Source organism: Electrophorus electricus, chromosome 2, assembly GCF_013358815.1.
Source record: "Electrophorus electricus isolate fEleEle1 chromosome 2, fEleEle1.pri, whole genome shotgun sequence".
NCBI lineage: Eukaryota > Metazoa > Chordata > Actinopteri > Gymnotiformes > Gymnotidae > Electrophorus > Electrophorus electricus.
The window spans coordinates 815,182-828,604 of record NC_049536.1 but is presented as its reverse complement, the minus strand read 5'-3'; the positions used below and the strand labels follow the sequence as shown (position 1 = coordinate 828,604).

The 13,423-nt window shown below is 37.1% G+C and overlaps 2 protein-coding genes across 8 annotated transcripts; both read right to left on the bottom strand.

Annotated features, from left to right (window-relative positions):
• Window positions 1-342: 342 nt before the first annotated feature.
• On the bottom strand, window positions 343-6,171 carry LOC113583829 (H-2 class I histocompatibility antigen, Q10 alpha chain-like). Of its 2 annotated transcripts, none has more exons than XM_035523688.1 (7): window positions 5,971-6,171; window positions 4,970-5,242; window positions 4,572-4,859; window positions 3,801-4,085; window positions 3,488-3,607; window positions 2,417-2,500; window positions 343-1,959 (listed from the first exon to the last, which is right to left on the bottom strand). In XM_035523688.1, exons 1-6 carry the CDS (start codon window positions 6,044-6,046, stop codon window positions 2,451-2,453), a joined length of 1,092 nt encoding a protein of 363 aa, XP_035379581.1. In that variant the 5' UTR covers window positions 6,047-6,171; the 3' UTR covers window positions 343-1,959; window positions 2,417-2,450. The 2 variants fall into 2 exon arrangements, with proteins under 2 accessions (XP_035379581.1, XP_035379580.1); XM_035523687.1 differs by having other exon boundaries at window positions 343-1,962; window positions 5,971-6,170.
• Window positions 6,172-6,273: 102 nt separating this feature from the next.
• LOC113583839 (major histocompatibility complex class I-related gene protein-like) lies at window positions 6,274-13,200 on the bottom strand. 6 transcript variants are annotated; one of them, XR_004775735.1, is made up of 9 exons: window positions 13,099-13,200; window positions 10,159-10,431; window positions 9,761-10,048; window positions 8,991-9,275; window positions 8,678-8,797; window positions 8,437-8,484; window positions 7,859-7,894; window positions 7,258-7,752; window positions 6,274-6,868 (listed from the first exon to the last, which is right to left on the bottom strand). XR_004775735.1 is itself a non-coding variant. In XM_035523681.1 (9 exons), exons 1-8 carry the CDS (start codon window positions 13,154-13,156, stop codon window positions 7,586-7,588), a joined length of 1,275 nt encoding a protein of 424 aa, XP_035379574.1. In that variant the 5' UTR covers window positions 13,157-13,200; the 3' UTR covers window positions 6,274-6,868; window positions 7,560-7,585. The 6 variants fall into 6 exon arrangements, 5 of the variants coding, with proteins under 5 accessions (XP_035379574.1, XP_035379575.1, XP_035379573.1 ...); XM_035523681.1 differs by having other exon boundaries at window positions 7,560-7,752; XM_035523682.1 differs by having other exon boundaries at window positions 7,577-7,752.
• Between the last annotated feature and the right edge of the window lie 223 nt (window positions 13,201-13,423).

Below are 13,423 nucleotides of genomic sequence, written 5' to 3'. Positions count from 1 at the left end.
CTGTTGAAAATGAATGGGAACAAATGTTTGGGCCCTGTGACGAATGTGAACAGAACCAGATGTCCCCCATCTCCTGCTCCTTTGGACCCATAAGAGAAATCAGAAAGAAACCATTTTAGCAATTGCATTACACATTTACCTATATTAAAATATTAACATCTGATTTTGGTCATTAGCGAGAGAGAAAAGGGAGGGGCCTCAGATTCTGCTAGAAGATGTAACACTGAAGTCATCATATGCTAGAACTACATTATAATGATGTAATCCTCTAGAACTTTGCTCCTGTACAATCCAGTTCATCACCATAGTTCTAGGGCACTTTAATTTACACAGGGACACAAGGAGAGTTTAACGAACAACCTTTATTAATGAAATGATCCAACAAGAGCAAACCATAAGCTGTGTGCATCATGAAATACTTTCAAAAGAAAAAACCTCTCCACTGCACCAGACCCGAGTGTAAAACCACACACTACTACAGAATGTTGGAGGTCTGAGCTCATATTAGAGGAATAGTTCAACCAAAAATCCAGTTTAAACATCCGTATAGACAACAAACCAAATAAAAATCACCCGGGAAATGAATCCACACCAGACTGTTCAGTGACGTGTTGTTATTTGCAGGCAAGTGAGCAGAAGAGAAGGGCAGCATAAAGTTATTCAAGCCTTTTATAAAACATTAATACAAGATAACCTAAATATGGCTGCTACAGCAAATAATGAAATGCATAAGATGTATTAAATTCACACATATGATATCTATAGACATCTTCTTTCAATGAGGTTTAAACATTTAAAATTTTGAAAGCATAAATGGTATTTAAATACAGAAACTTGAAAATGGTGTAAAGGACAAAACATGTCATCATGTAACATGGTGTGATGTGCCCCAAACGTCTCCTCGTGTGTGTGTGTGTGTGTGTGTGGCCACGGCCTCCCTGTGTCTCACACCTGCTCCTCATTGTGTCATTATCATACATGTATAAAGGTCTGTCATTTACATGTTTGTGTTGGTGTTTAACCCCATTAGCCTGTGTGTTACGATGTGTATGTTATATGTGAAATAAAACGTATGTCTATGTTTAACGCAACTCATACCCGCATCCTTCTATAACTCCTCGCATTATATGATGTCACCATTCATAATGAACTATTGCATTTCCGTAATGCAGTATGCAAATCACACTCAGCAACAAACACTAAAAAGTAACCACTGAAATGAACAACAAACAAAAGGTTTACAGTAGGAATGTATCAAATATAAAACACTCTTTGCCACTGATGACTCTGGCACTGTTGGTGGAGGAAAGACATTGGCCCTTATTCATCAAAGCTGTGTGTAGTCAGATCATTAACTGTAAATTTCACAGAGAGTTTTCCTATTCTTCAACTTCATCTTTGCTTTGTCTGTACAGTCAAACTCACATCTGGTCAGATTGTTGGTTTAAATGTGTTTTTAAAACACAGAATGAATACTTCTCAAAATTCACACACTGCTGCAGAAGGCTGGATGAAAATGTACACATACACACACAATGAAATATAGCAAATGTAACTAAAATGATTAAATTCACAAATATAATATCTATAGACAATAGTATATTGCTGTGACAGCAATATACATATTCATAAGGACCTGGTGAATGTGTGCTTGTTTCCACACAAATAAAGATTAATCATCTGGGTTTAAATCACCATTCACTATCAGTGTCATACAACACAATCAGGTGTTCAGTAGATTCCTGATAGTGAGATCTGTTTTCCCTTTGATGATTAAGGGCCACTGAGAGTTGTGTACATTCAAAAAAAGCTGAACTGAAATCAGTGCACTCCTGGCCTTAAAAGATCTAATGTAAGAAACATTGAACATTGAGTAACAGCCTTTATAACCCATTCAACTAAACAGAAAATGCTCTAAAAATCATCACCCAAGTCCTCAGGTGTTATGGTGTCTTCATCCTGCTGTAAAGAATGAAGAATGAAGGTGTTTTAGATAGGGCAGATAGTTTTAGACAGGGTAATGGTTTGTTCTTATATGAATAGCATCTGCCTCTTGTTTTGGCTGTCTGTATATATAATTATAATAAAACTATGGCAGAAGAATCACTGGGTAACCATAAGAAACCTATTTTTGTTAGTTTGTTAATTTTACGTGTGCAAAAAGTCAGTTTTCCTATCATACTACAAGACAAGTTATAATTTAAACTTTCAGTGCATGATGCACACAGGCCTTAACAGCTCTGCTACACAAAGAACCTTGTAGGACACTGCAAGATTTACACTTATAATTCATATACATCATTAATAGTGACTTACCAACAAAACAAAGTGTCACTGAAGGTTAAGATCACAACAATGTAAAACAGTTGTATAGGAAACTGGGTTCATAATTATATCCAGGAAAATGTTAACCTACCAGAGTCAGGAGGGGAATTTAAGATCAATGCTGATCAGGAAGAACCGCTATTGCTGAGTTTATATCCTGAAGGACAATTGAGCACTAAAACACAGATTACAGATCAAAATAAGGAATCTTTGAAATAAGAAAAGGAAAAATAATATGATGACAGCACAACTAAGCTACAGTGCACAGTGCACACCCTAAATGTTTTAAATATGTGATATTATTAGTGGGGCCAGATGTAACAGTCACAGCAGCTGCAGGACCTGAAGGAGGAACTGGAGGAGAAGTCACTGAAATAAAAAATTAAAGATCAAAATAAGGAATCGAGAAAACACAAAATGTTTTAAATATGGAACATCATTAATGGGGTCAAAATAATGATCAATTATCAATTAATCAATTATCAATAATTATCAAAATAAGAAATTACTCAAATAAAGAGAGGGGAAACACACAAAGACAACACAGCTAACAGAGTGCACAGCAATCCATTAATGCCAAAGAAATCAAATCGATGTTTTTAAATTCAGAATATTATCATAGAATATTATCAACTCTATCAACATATGGTGTATGAGATCCATGAGGACCTTTGGACACATCTTTGTCTGAGAAAGCCATGAAAAACTAAATTAAATCTTTAGTCTGAAAAGCAAAAGAGGATTCATCAGGATTTTGACTTCTTAGCTCAAAGACAAGGGATTTCAGGAACTGGAGGAGAAGTCACTGAAATAAAAAATTAAAGCTCAAAATAAGGAATCTAGAAAACCCAAAATGTTTTAAATATAAAATAAAGAGAGGGGAAAAAGACAAAGACAACACAGCTAATTTACAAGGCACAGCATTGTTTGGTGGCTGATATTGAGGAGAAGCTTTGGACCCATTTTTGTCTGAGAAAGCCATGAGAAACTAAATTAAATCTCAACATTCTTTTCAATACACTGAGTTGAGCTAGTCTTCTAAGCACACACTATATGGTATTCAAGTGTGAAATGTACTCTTTCTGCCGTGAAATTAGTATAGTATTATACATAAAACTCTCGAGGGAGTAGAGAGCATCTGTAATTATCTTGTTCTACTCACTTCTACATTTAAGGATATGGATGATCACACCAACCACAGCCAGTGTGAGCAAAACTCCAAACACTCCTCCAATAATAGCACTCTGGATTTTCTCTCCTGAACAGTCATTACATTTTCCATCTACAAAAACAACAAATAATCAAATTAAAGGTGCCATATTCTCCACTGTCAAACATTACATTTCTAAATTTAAAATAATTTTACTTCTCATTATTGCTTTTTATACATTACTGAACATTTTAACAAACTATTGAATTGTGTTTTTCATTATAAGTGTTAGTAAAATGATTCTCAACACATCAACACTATTTACCCCATTTGGTAATTACTGGTTCTGTGAGACTGCTGTGGTGGACATAACAGTCATAATCTGCTTTTTCACTCTCCAGGATGTCCACACTCTTCCTCAGCTGGTAGGTGTCATCATCATTGGGTCTGACTCCTGAAGACGTTAGCAGATCTTCAGGCAGGGAGGTGCGATACTTCCTCACATTCATCGTCACATCTTTAGGGTAGAAGCCTGTAGCCAGGCAGGTCAGGGTCAGTTTGTTGGAGTCAGTCACAGATTTCTTCGCAAATGCATAAACAGCCGGTGGAGCTAAAGAAAAAACACAAAACAGATATTTATTAGATATTTTAACATTACCAGATTATTGTAGCTCACATGAATACCGCAGTACCACTACTCTACTCAGGCTCCAGACACAGAACTGTAAAACAGCACTACAGCCAGATGAGAAAGATCATGTCAATTCAAAAGGTAACATTCACTCAGGATTCAGGAGTCTATTAAAAAAACCTGTTAAAGAAGCTAATGTGTTATGTTACCATTGTATGGTAACGAGCCATGGTAACGGGCCATGATAACATGTCATGCTTTTACACATAGTCATGATGGATGCCATTTCTAGCATGTGTGTAATTCTTTTCAATTAAAAAAAACAACATAAATATTGACATTCTACACCAATATATGGTAGTTTTAAATATGTTATCAATAATACAGGATGAACTTACTCTTTTCATAACCTGAACTTAATGTAGTTCAGATGTTAAAAGAAAATGAAGGATTTGTGGTGCTTACTGTGTTTTCTCAGTGATTCCTTTCCATAATCCATGAACTTGGTGAGCCAGTCCACACACTCTTTCTCCAGGTAACCCTTGGTGTACTGGTTCAGGATGGACACATCATCCCATTTCCTTTTGGTAGGTTCAGCAGCTTGTACCGGAGCGATCCAGCGACTGTTTGAACTGTCGAAGGAGAGGAACTCTTGGCCATCATAGCTGTACTCATCTATACCTTTCAGAAATTGTATTCCATCCGAGTCTTCTTTAATCTCACAGCCATGCCTCCATTGCAGAACATGAAGGTCTGAAATTCATTATGTATCAAGACAACAAAGACCATCACATTTATTAGCACAAAACATCCAGGATCACTGGATAACATCTATATTTTATTATGATTGATAATGTACTAACCAGACTTGCTGTGATTCATGCGCTTCGTCAGAATGTCCACATTGACCTTAAACCACTGCTGTTTGCTCCTGCGGGACTGGGTGCCTTTGTCCCAGTAATCTGCCTGCATCTTCTCTCTCATCCAGTCCTGCATAGGAACCTTAGTCTGGTTCTGGCTGTTGAAGTAATCAAGCTCCCTGTCATCTAGCAGACCCAGAGCAGTAAACTCATAGATCCCGGGCAGAGTGATAGGCTTGGAGAGGGCCGTGTAGATGTAATACAGAGAGTGTTTGTCTGTGAAAAAAAGACGTGAGGAGAATTAATTTACAAATACCTAATTAACTGATAAATATGGAACCCCACTCTCTATCAAATAATCTCTTTGTATATTTGTATGTTGGATACGTTACGTTTTTTTCTTTGCCTGAGCAACAAATAGACCCTTTTATACACAGGCTACGTAATGACATAATATGTGCACGTTTACCAGAACTGATGGAGTAAACAATGTCCAGTGTATCCCAATAATATTAATGTATGAATTGTTAAAGTTCCTTCGCGCAAATATCTTTTCACAAGAACGAATCGGTTCGCTACTTTGTTTATGCAGCAACTGGCGTCCTTCTCAAATGGAGTCCGTTACTTAGTTCTGGGCCTTGAGAAGCACGGGTAGAAAACGCCATATATCATCAGTTAAAGTTACAACTCTTTAAAAACAGTTCGACACGTAGTCTAATTTACAATAGTAAAATAAGATAAACTTCATCTTATTAAAACGTCCTTAAATTGTTTGAAATACGAGGACAGCGTGCCGTTGCAAGTCCATGCGACTGTATATTAACGTTTTTAAATAATAAAAAAAGTAGTCAAAGAACGTTTGTTTAAAACTTAACACATTAAAATTGGCCATTTTAATCAAATGAGTTGTACATCTTCTTTATTGTTGACTTTTACATTTATTACTTTCGTTTTCGACTATGGCGCAGATAGGTTAGCTAACCTCTATTTCCTCAAGAACTTACCGCCCAACGCTGGCAGAACAACTTCAGACGTTAATAAAATGCAAACCAGTAGCCATTTAAGTATCAATTTAGCCATCTTTGTTTAAATCGGTTATTTTTACACGGTTTTAGGTTGAAAGAAAGCTATTTTTTCGACCGATTTACTCTTCGGCGTTAACTTCCTCCGTTGTCAGACTGTTTTGAGGAAACGTGCTCAGCCAATAGAAGAATAATACAGCGAACATCATCAGTTTCTGAGCAGATGCTGCAGGTTAATGTTGCGACGGAGATGAAGCTCAGGCTACGCACGCCAAGGGACGAACGTAAAAAATACTGATTCTTTATTTCTTTCTTTTTGTTTGACACGGTCACTTAATCACTATAATACATTACATATTAGAATAGGCTCATCTAAACATATCCGTCCTTTCTATTTAACATATTTGGTATTTAGTCATATAAGGCATATTAAGACTTCCTAAAAATATTCCATGTTTCAAATCAGAAAAACAGTGAAGAGTAGAGACGCCTTCAAACCATAAAGACATACAAATATCTTATAGTCATACTGTGGAGAGGTAATTAAAACCATTACAGTGCATAATGTGATGTAATTACTGCAAGTTTCACAGACTTCCACCTTGTTTACATATTTATATTTGCATCTGACATTCAAAAATATTAAACTTTTCCTCCACAAAAGTAGCCCCATTAAAGATTCGACATAGGTAATCATTCATTGATATTTCTAAACACTTTTTCACTAACTTATGCATTGCGTTGCCCTAATAGTTTCTAGTGTGGGTCTTTATTCAGGAATCCACACTGTAAACAACACATCAGAGGATAGAAGGAATCCAGACAGATTTTCAGTTGGACTGCAAACTGATAGAAAGTCACACTTCCATTTGAAGTCCATCTGAAATACAGGAACCAAAGCATTATTAAACTTTTAATCCACCACTGTTTCTTTACACAAAGACTAAAAACATCTACAATATACCGTCTATAATGATAGTGATTCTTCTGCCATAGTTGAGCTGAGTAACCTAAGGTAAGTGGTGAGGTTATTTTCATTAGTTTGTTTTATGTGTGCAAAAAGTCAGTTTTCATATAAATTAAAATAAGATTAAATCTAATTTAAACATTCTGTGCCTGTCACGTTACAACCGTTTCTTCCTAGATGTCTCCCTGCGTGCGTGTGTGTGGCCAAGCCTCCCCCCATGTGTTATGTTCCTCATTTACGCATATATAAAAACTATGAAATATGAAATAAAAAGTAAACAATATGTTGGTGTTTAACCTTACGTCAGTCAATGTGCTAAGTCGTCTTTGTTTCGTGTCTTAATAAACGTGTCATTCTGTTTCACGCGACTGGTCCCTGCATCCTGCTTAGCCTCCATGCGTTACACTGCCTGATTCAGATGGGCCACATTTCCCTAACCCTTTAACTGTCCTAAGAACCTTATACAATGCTTTGCAAAATGTACATTATAATTAATATACATCATCATTAATAGTGATTTACCGACAGAACAGTGTACCATCATTGAAATTTGAGATTAAAATATTCTAAACAGTTTTATAGGAAATTGAGTTCATACTGTTACCCAGGATAAATATTAACCTAACAGAGTCAGGTGCAGAATGAGTTTGATGTAATAATTTCAGCGCTGCCACTGGGCGATCCACCAGCGCTGCCACTGGGAGATCCACCAGCGCTGCCACTGGGAGATCCACCAGCGCTGCCACTGGGCGATCCACCAGCGCTGCCACTGGGAGAGCTGCCACTGCTTCCCTTTCCTGCAAGAGAGGAAGAGGATGACACAGCTAAGATACAGTGCACAGGAGTTGACTAATTCCAAGGGAAACAAAATGTGAATGGTTTTAAATATTGTAATATCATTACCAGAGTCAGAATCGGTAAGCACAGGACCTTTAGAACCTTAATGAGAATTTGGGAGTAAAGTAAAGATTACATATCAAAATAAGGAATCTTTAAAATAAGAAAAGGAAAAATAATATGATGACAGCACAACTAAGCTACAGTGCACAGTGCACACCCTAAATGTTTTAAATATGTGATATTATTAGTGGGGCCAGATGTAACAGTCACAGCAGCTGCAGGACCTGAAGGAGGAACTGGAGGAGAAGTCACTGACATAAAAAATTAAAGATCAAAATAAGGAATCTAGAAAACCCAAAATGTTTTAAATATAAAATAAAGAGACGGGAAAAAGACAAAGACAACACAGCTAATTTACAATGCACAGCAATCCATTAATGCCAAAGAAATCAAATTGATGTTTTTAAATTCAGAATATTGTCATAGTCAGAATCAGTACTGACAGTGAGGTAGGACACACAGAAAAGGTGACACTTGGAAATGCAGCTCCAGGTGTACGTGGTAATCTGGTCAAAGGCTCAATCTGCTTCTGGTGACACAGGCCAAGATATTTTGTAAAGTTTATCATAAACTCCACTTACCATCATTTGGTGGCTGATATCGATGAGGAGCTTTGGACCCATTTTTGTCTGAGAAAGCCATGAGAAACTAAATTAAATCTCAACATTATTTTCAATACACTGAGTTGAGCTAGTCTTCTAAGCACACACTATATGGTATTCAAGTGTGAAATGTACTCTTTCTGCCGTGAAATTAGTACAGTATTATACATAAAACTCTCGAGGGAGTAGAGAGCATCTGTAATTATCTTGTTCTACTCACTTCTACATTTAAGGATACAGATGATCACACCAACCACAGCCAGTGTGAGCAAAACTCCAACCATTCCTCCAATAATAGCACTCTGGATTTTCTCTCCTGAACAGTCATTACATTTTCCATCTACAAAAACAACAAATAATCAAATTAAAGGTGCCATATTCTCCACTGTCAAACATTACATTTCTAAATTTAAAATAATTTTACTTCTCATTATTGCTTTTTATACATTACTGAACATTTTAACAAACTATTGAATTGTGTTTTTCATTATAAGTGTTAGTAAAATGATTCTCAACACATCAACACTATTTACCCCATTTGGTAATTACTGGATCTATGAGACTGCTGTGGCGGACATAACAGTCATAATCTGCTTTTTCACTCTCCAGGATGTCCACACTCTTCCTCAGCTGGTAGGTGTCATCATCATTGGGTCTGACTCCTGAAGACGTTAGCAGATCTTCAGGCAGGGAGGTGCGATACTTCCTCACATTCATCGTCACATCTTTAGGGTAGAAGCCTGTAGCCAGGCAGGTCAGGGTCAGTTTGTTGGAGTCAGTCACAGATTTCTTCGCAAATGCATAAACAGCCGGTGGAGCTAAAGAAAAAACACAAAACAGATATTTATTAGATATTTTAACATTACCAGATTATTGTAGCTCACATGAATACCGCAGTACCACTACTCTACTCAGGCTCCAGACACAGAACTGTAAAACAGCACTACAGCCAGATGAGAAAGATCATGTCAATTCAAAAGGTAACATTCACTCAGGATTCAGGAGTCTATTAAAAAAAACCTGTTAAAGAAGCTAATGTGTTATGTTACCATTGTATGGTAACGGGCCATGGTAACGGGCCATGATAACATGTCATGCTTTTACACATAGTCATGATGGATGCCATTTCTAGCATGTGTGTAATTCTTTTCAATTTAAAAAAACAACAAATATTGACATTCTACACCAATATATGGTAGTTTTAAATATGTTATCAATAATACAGGATGAACTTATTCTTTTCATAACCTGAACTTAATGTAGTTCAGATGTTAAAAGAAAATGAAAAATTTGTGGTGCTTACTGTGTTTTCTCAGTGATTCCTTTCCATAATCCATGAACTTGGTGAGCCAGTCCACACACTCTTTCTCCAGGTAACCCTTGGTGTACTGGTTCAGGATGGACACATCATCCCATTTCCTTTTGGTAGGTTCAGCAGCTTGTACCGGAGCGATCCAGCGACTGTTTGAACTGTCGAAGGAGAGGAACTCTTGGCCATCATAGCTGTACTCATCTATACCTTTCAGAAATTGTATTCTACCCGAGTCTTCTTTAATCTCACAGCCATGCCTCCATTGCAGAACATGAAGGTCTGAAATTCATTATGTATCAAGACAACAAAGACCATCACATTTATTAGCACAAAACACCCAGGATCACTGGATAACATCTATATTTTATTATGATTGATAATGTACTAACCAGACTTGCTGTGATTCATGCGCTTCGTCAGAATGTCCACATTGACCTTAAACCACTGCTGTTTGCTCCTGCGGGACTGGGTGCCTTTGTCCCAGTAATCTGCCTGCATCTTCTCTCTCATCCAGTCCTGCATAGGAACCTTAGTCTGGTTCTGGCTGTTGAAGTAATCAAGCTTCCTGTCATCTAGCAGACCCAGAGCAGTGAACTCATAGATCCCGGGCAGAGTGATAGGCTTGGAGAGGGCCGTGTAGATGTAATACAGGGAATGCTTGTCTGTGAATGATGAACAGAAGGAACAAAATCTATTCATCGTGAGTTCCATGGACAAGACAGGTTATCAGCACTTGTCATACATATTTTGAAAAGAAAAAAAAAAAAAAATCACAAAATAATTTAGGGATTACTTCTGATCTAGCATAAGCAATGTTACTGAGTTCTAAAATACTTCATAACACTCCTGTCTGTTCACAAAAGTTCACTGATCGACAAGTAGACATACTGAGCATAGTAAAGAGGAATTTCTTATCTAACAGATTTACTGTTATATTCTAAGTCAACAAAAAAAATAAAAAGTTAAGACAGAACAGTGCTGCCCATAGCTCTGGAGAAGGATCAGTTTTTGCTTGTTGATTATTTAGACCAACTCCAACTGTAATTAGTGGTACCAAATAGCAATACCAATAGTTTCATTGGTGTTTATTTACACAATATAATATTGTAACAGCAACTCAGGAATCAGTTTAGCTGAGAGGGTAGCGCCATGGTAAGTTTAAAAGAAAATCCAAAACATTTTAGTAAACTAAAATTAAATGTAAAAAAGATTAAAATGTTAATTGAAAGTAAAGGCTCACTATTAAATGTAAAAAAAGATTAAATGTTAATTGAAAGTAAAGGCTCACTATTAAATGTAAAAAAAAAAATAATAATTAAATGTTAATTGAAAGTAAAGGCTCACTATTCCACCATCAACAGTGAAATTATTTTACTTTTTTTTCCCTAAAAATAACATAGAAATTAAAAACCCATAAGAAAAATTATCAGCATGAAACTAACCAATAGTCAACTGTGTTTAATGCAACTTTAAGATAATTAACTGGTATACTGTATATTGCACTGGTGTATGTTACTTAAGGTGTTCAATTTTGTGTTAGAATAAATGTTACAGTATGTGTTATTAACTAAATATTAGCTAAAATCACCTTCACTAGGTAAGATGGCCAGCACGAAACAAAGTTGTATAGAATTAAATGTATATTCTTTTGAATACAGTTATTATGGTTTAATGCCTTGACATTTATTTCTTTTCCTGTTTAGACAATCATTTTCTCCCTTTACGCAAAATACATGTCGTCATGATCAGTCCCTCCCATCTTCCGTGTTTTCCCTGTCCTGTGTCCCTTAGCGCCATTCCGTAGTTTCGTTTTCTCCGACCGTCGTTTAATTTTCAACACCTGTCCCTCGTTAAATTCATGTATTTAAACCCTGTATTGAGGCCTGTGTGGTTGCTGTTTGTTGTGTATGTTTCTTGATTCTGTGCGTACATATAATTTTGAATCATTGTGTTAAATTTGTACTCCGTGCCTATGTGTTTCTTAGCCCAGAGTTTTCCTAGCGTCTTGTTATAGCCCGATACTCCTGTTTGCCTTCGTTTATTCTAGCCCTTGTTTTGTAATTATGTATCCCCCTACTCTCCGTGTTGGTAATATGACCCTGGACTGCTACAACGACTCCGATTCTGGATTTGCCCATAATAAATCTCGCTCTTCTCCGCCCATGCGTCCGCCTCCTTACCGCTCACCTTTAAACATGTTAACAGGTTATAAATACATACCACAACCTAAATATTCTCTAAACTTTCAATAATTTGATTTTTTATTACCACTTTGATTTCACCATTCTTAAGCTTCTCTACAGGTGGGGCGAGAGTCTCACCCTAGGTTTCAGCTCTCAGGGTAATCTGGCATTTTCACTTTACATTGTTTCTCATTTCCTTACTGGCATTCCATTACTGCACTACTGCGTTAGGGTCATGTTACAACATTAGGACCACGTACTGCTCGTTAAAAATTTAAAGAAAGACACGTCCACGTCAGACGGGGGCCGTACCGTTTGTCTACGTCGTTCTCAACCACCTGTTTACTGATTGGAGACACCTACTCCTCATCATGGTGTCTGCCTATTCATGCACCCGCAGTCCTCGAATCACAACGCTGTGCATTAGGGGCATTCCATACTACGGAGCTCCCTCGGTGTATTTTGGGACTCGGCGTTCATAGGACGCCTGCGGATTACTTTACCGCTTACATTGTTTGTCATAGATAATAAAGAGCACGTTAGCTCAACTTCGTCTCTAGCTTCTTTCGTGCCGCCAGCGTCACAATTATATACTGACGTTATTAACCAGATTTCTATTGGGCTGTAAGAGTACAGTCCACCCTCCCAGTGAAATATAATGAGCACATTAAGACAAATTAAGTGTTAAGGCCCATTTCAGATTATGCAATTTCCATTATTCCATAGATCTATAGTTATTGTATTCTCTATTTAAAAAAAAAAGGTTTCCCCTAAATAAAATAAACTTAAAATTAAAACAGAGTAAAGCCTTCTACGAAGTGCGGTGTGTTGAATGATACGCAATATACAATCTAGAGGTCATTTTGCTTTTTCCACTTACAAAGCCACTTAGCATATAGCCACGACCATAAATAACTCCCATATCAAATAAACAAGGAAGATTTCCTCTTCGGACTTTGCGCCTCGTAATCCATAGTTACATTCATATCACGTAGAGTAATTACATTAGTAAGTTTTTTGTAATCGTAGACATACAAAATTATCTAGATACTTTCGGTTTTAGAGCATTATCCTACATCATTCAACTTAAATGTATTAGATTTAAATAGATTCACTAGATTGACGTTTATCAAATGTATGACTCACCGCTCAGAGTCGGCAGTACAAAACCGAACAACAAAACACAAAGAACTATATTTCCCATTTCCCAAGAGCAAGGAATGCTCCTCCAAGGAGCGAGCGCTTAGTGGGGATTATGTTGTGGCAGTGTTCTGCTGTGTCTCGCTCAAACGCTATGCAGTGTCACAGGTGCAGGCATATAAAACTAGAAGTGTTTCTTTCTACCCAATCAACGTGGTCAGTGTGGCCCTATAATGTGATGTCACGGAACGCGCGCCACGTACAGAGGGAGGGCTGTGTTTGGAACCACATCTGCACACACCTGCACCTCGTTCGTCTTTATGTATATAAA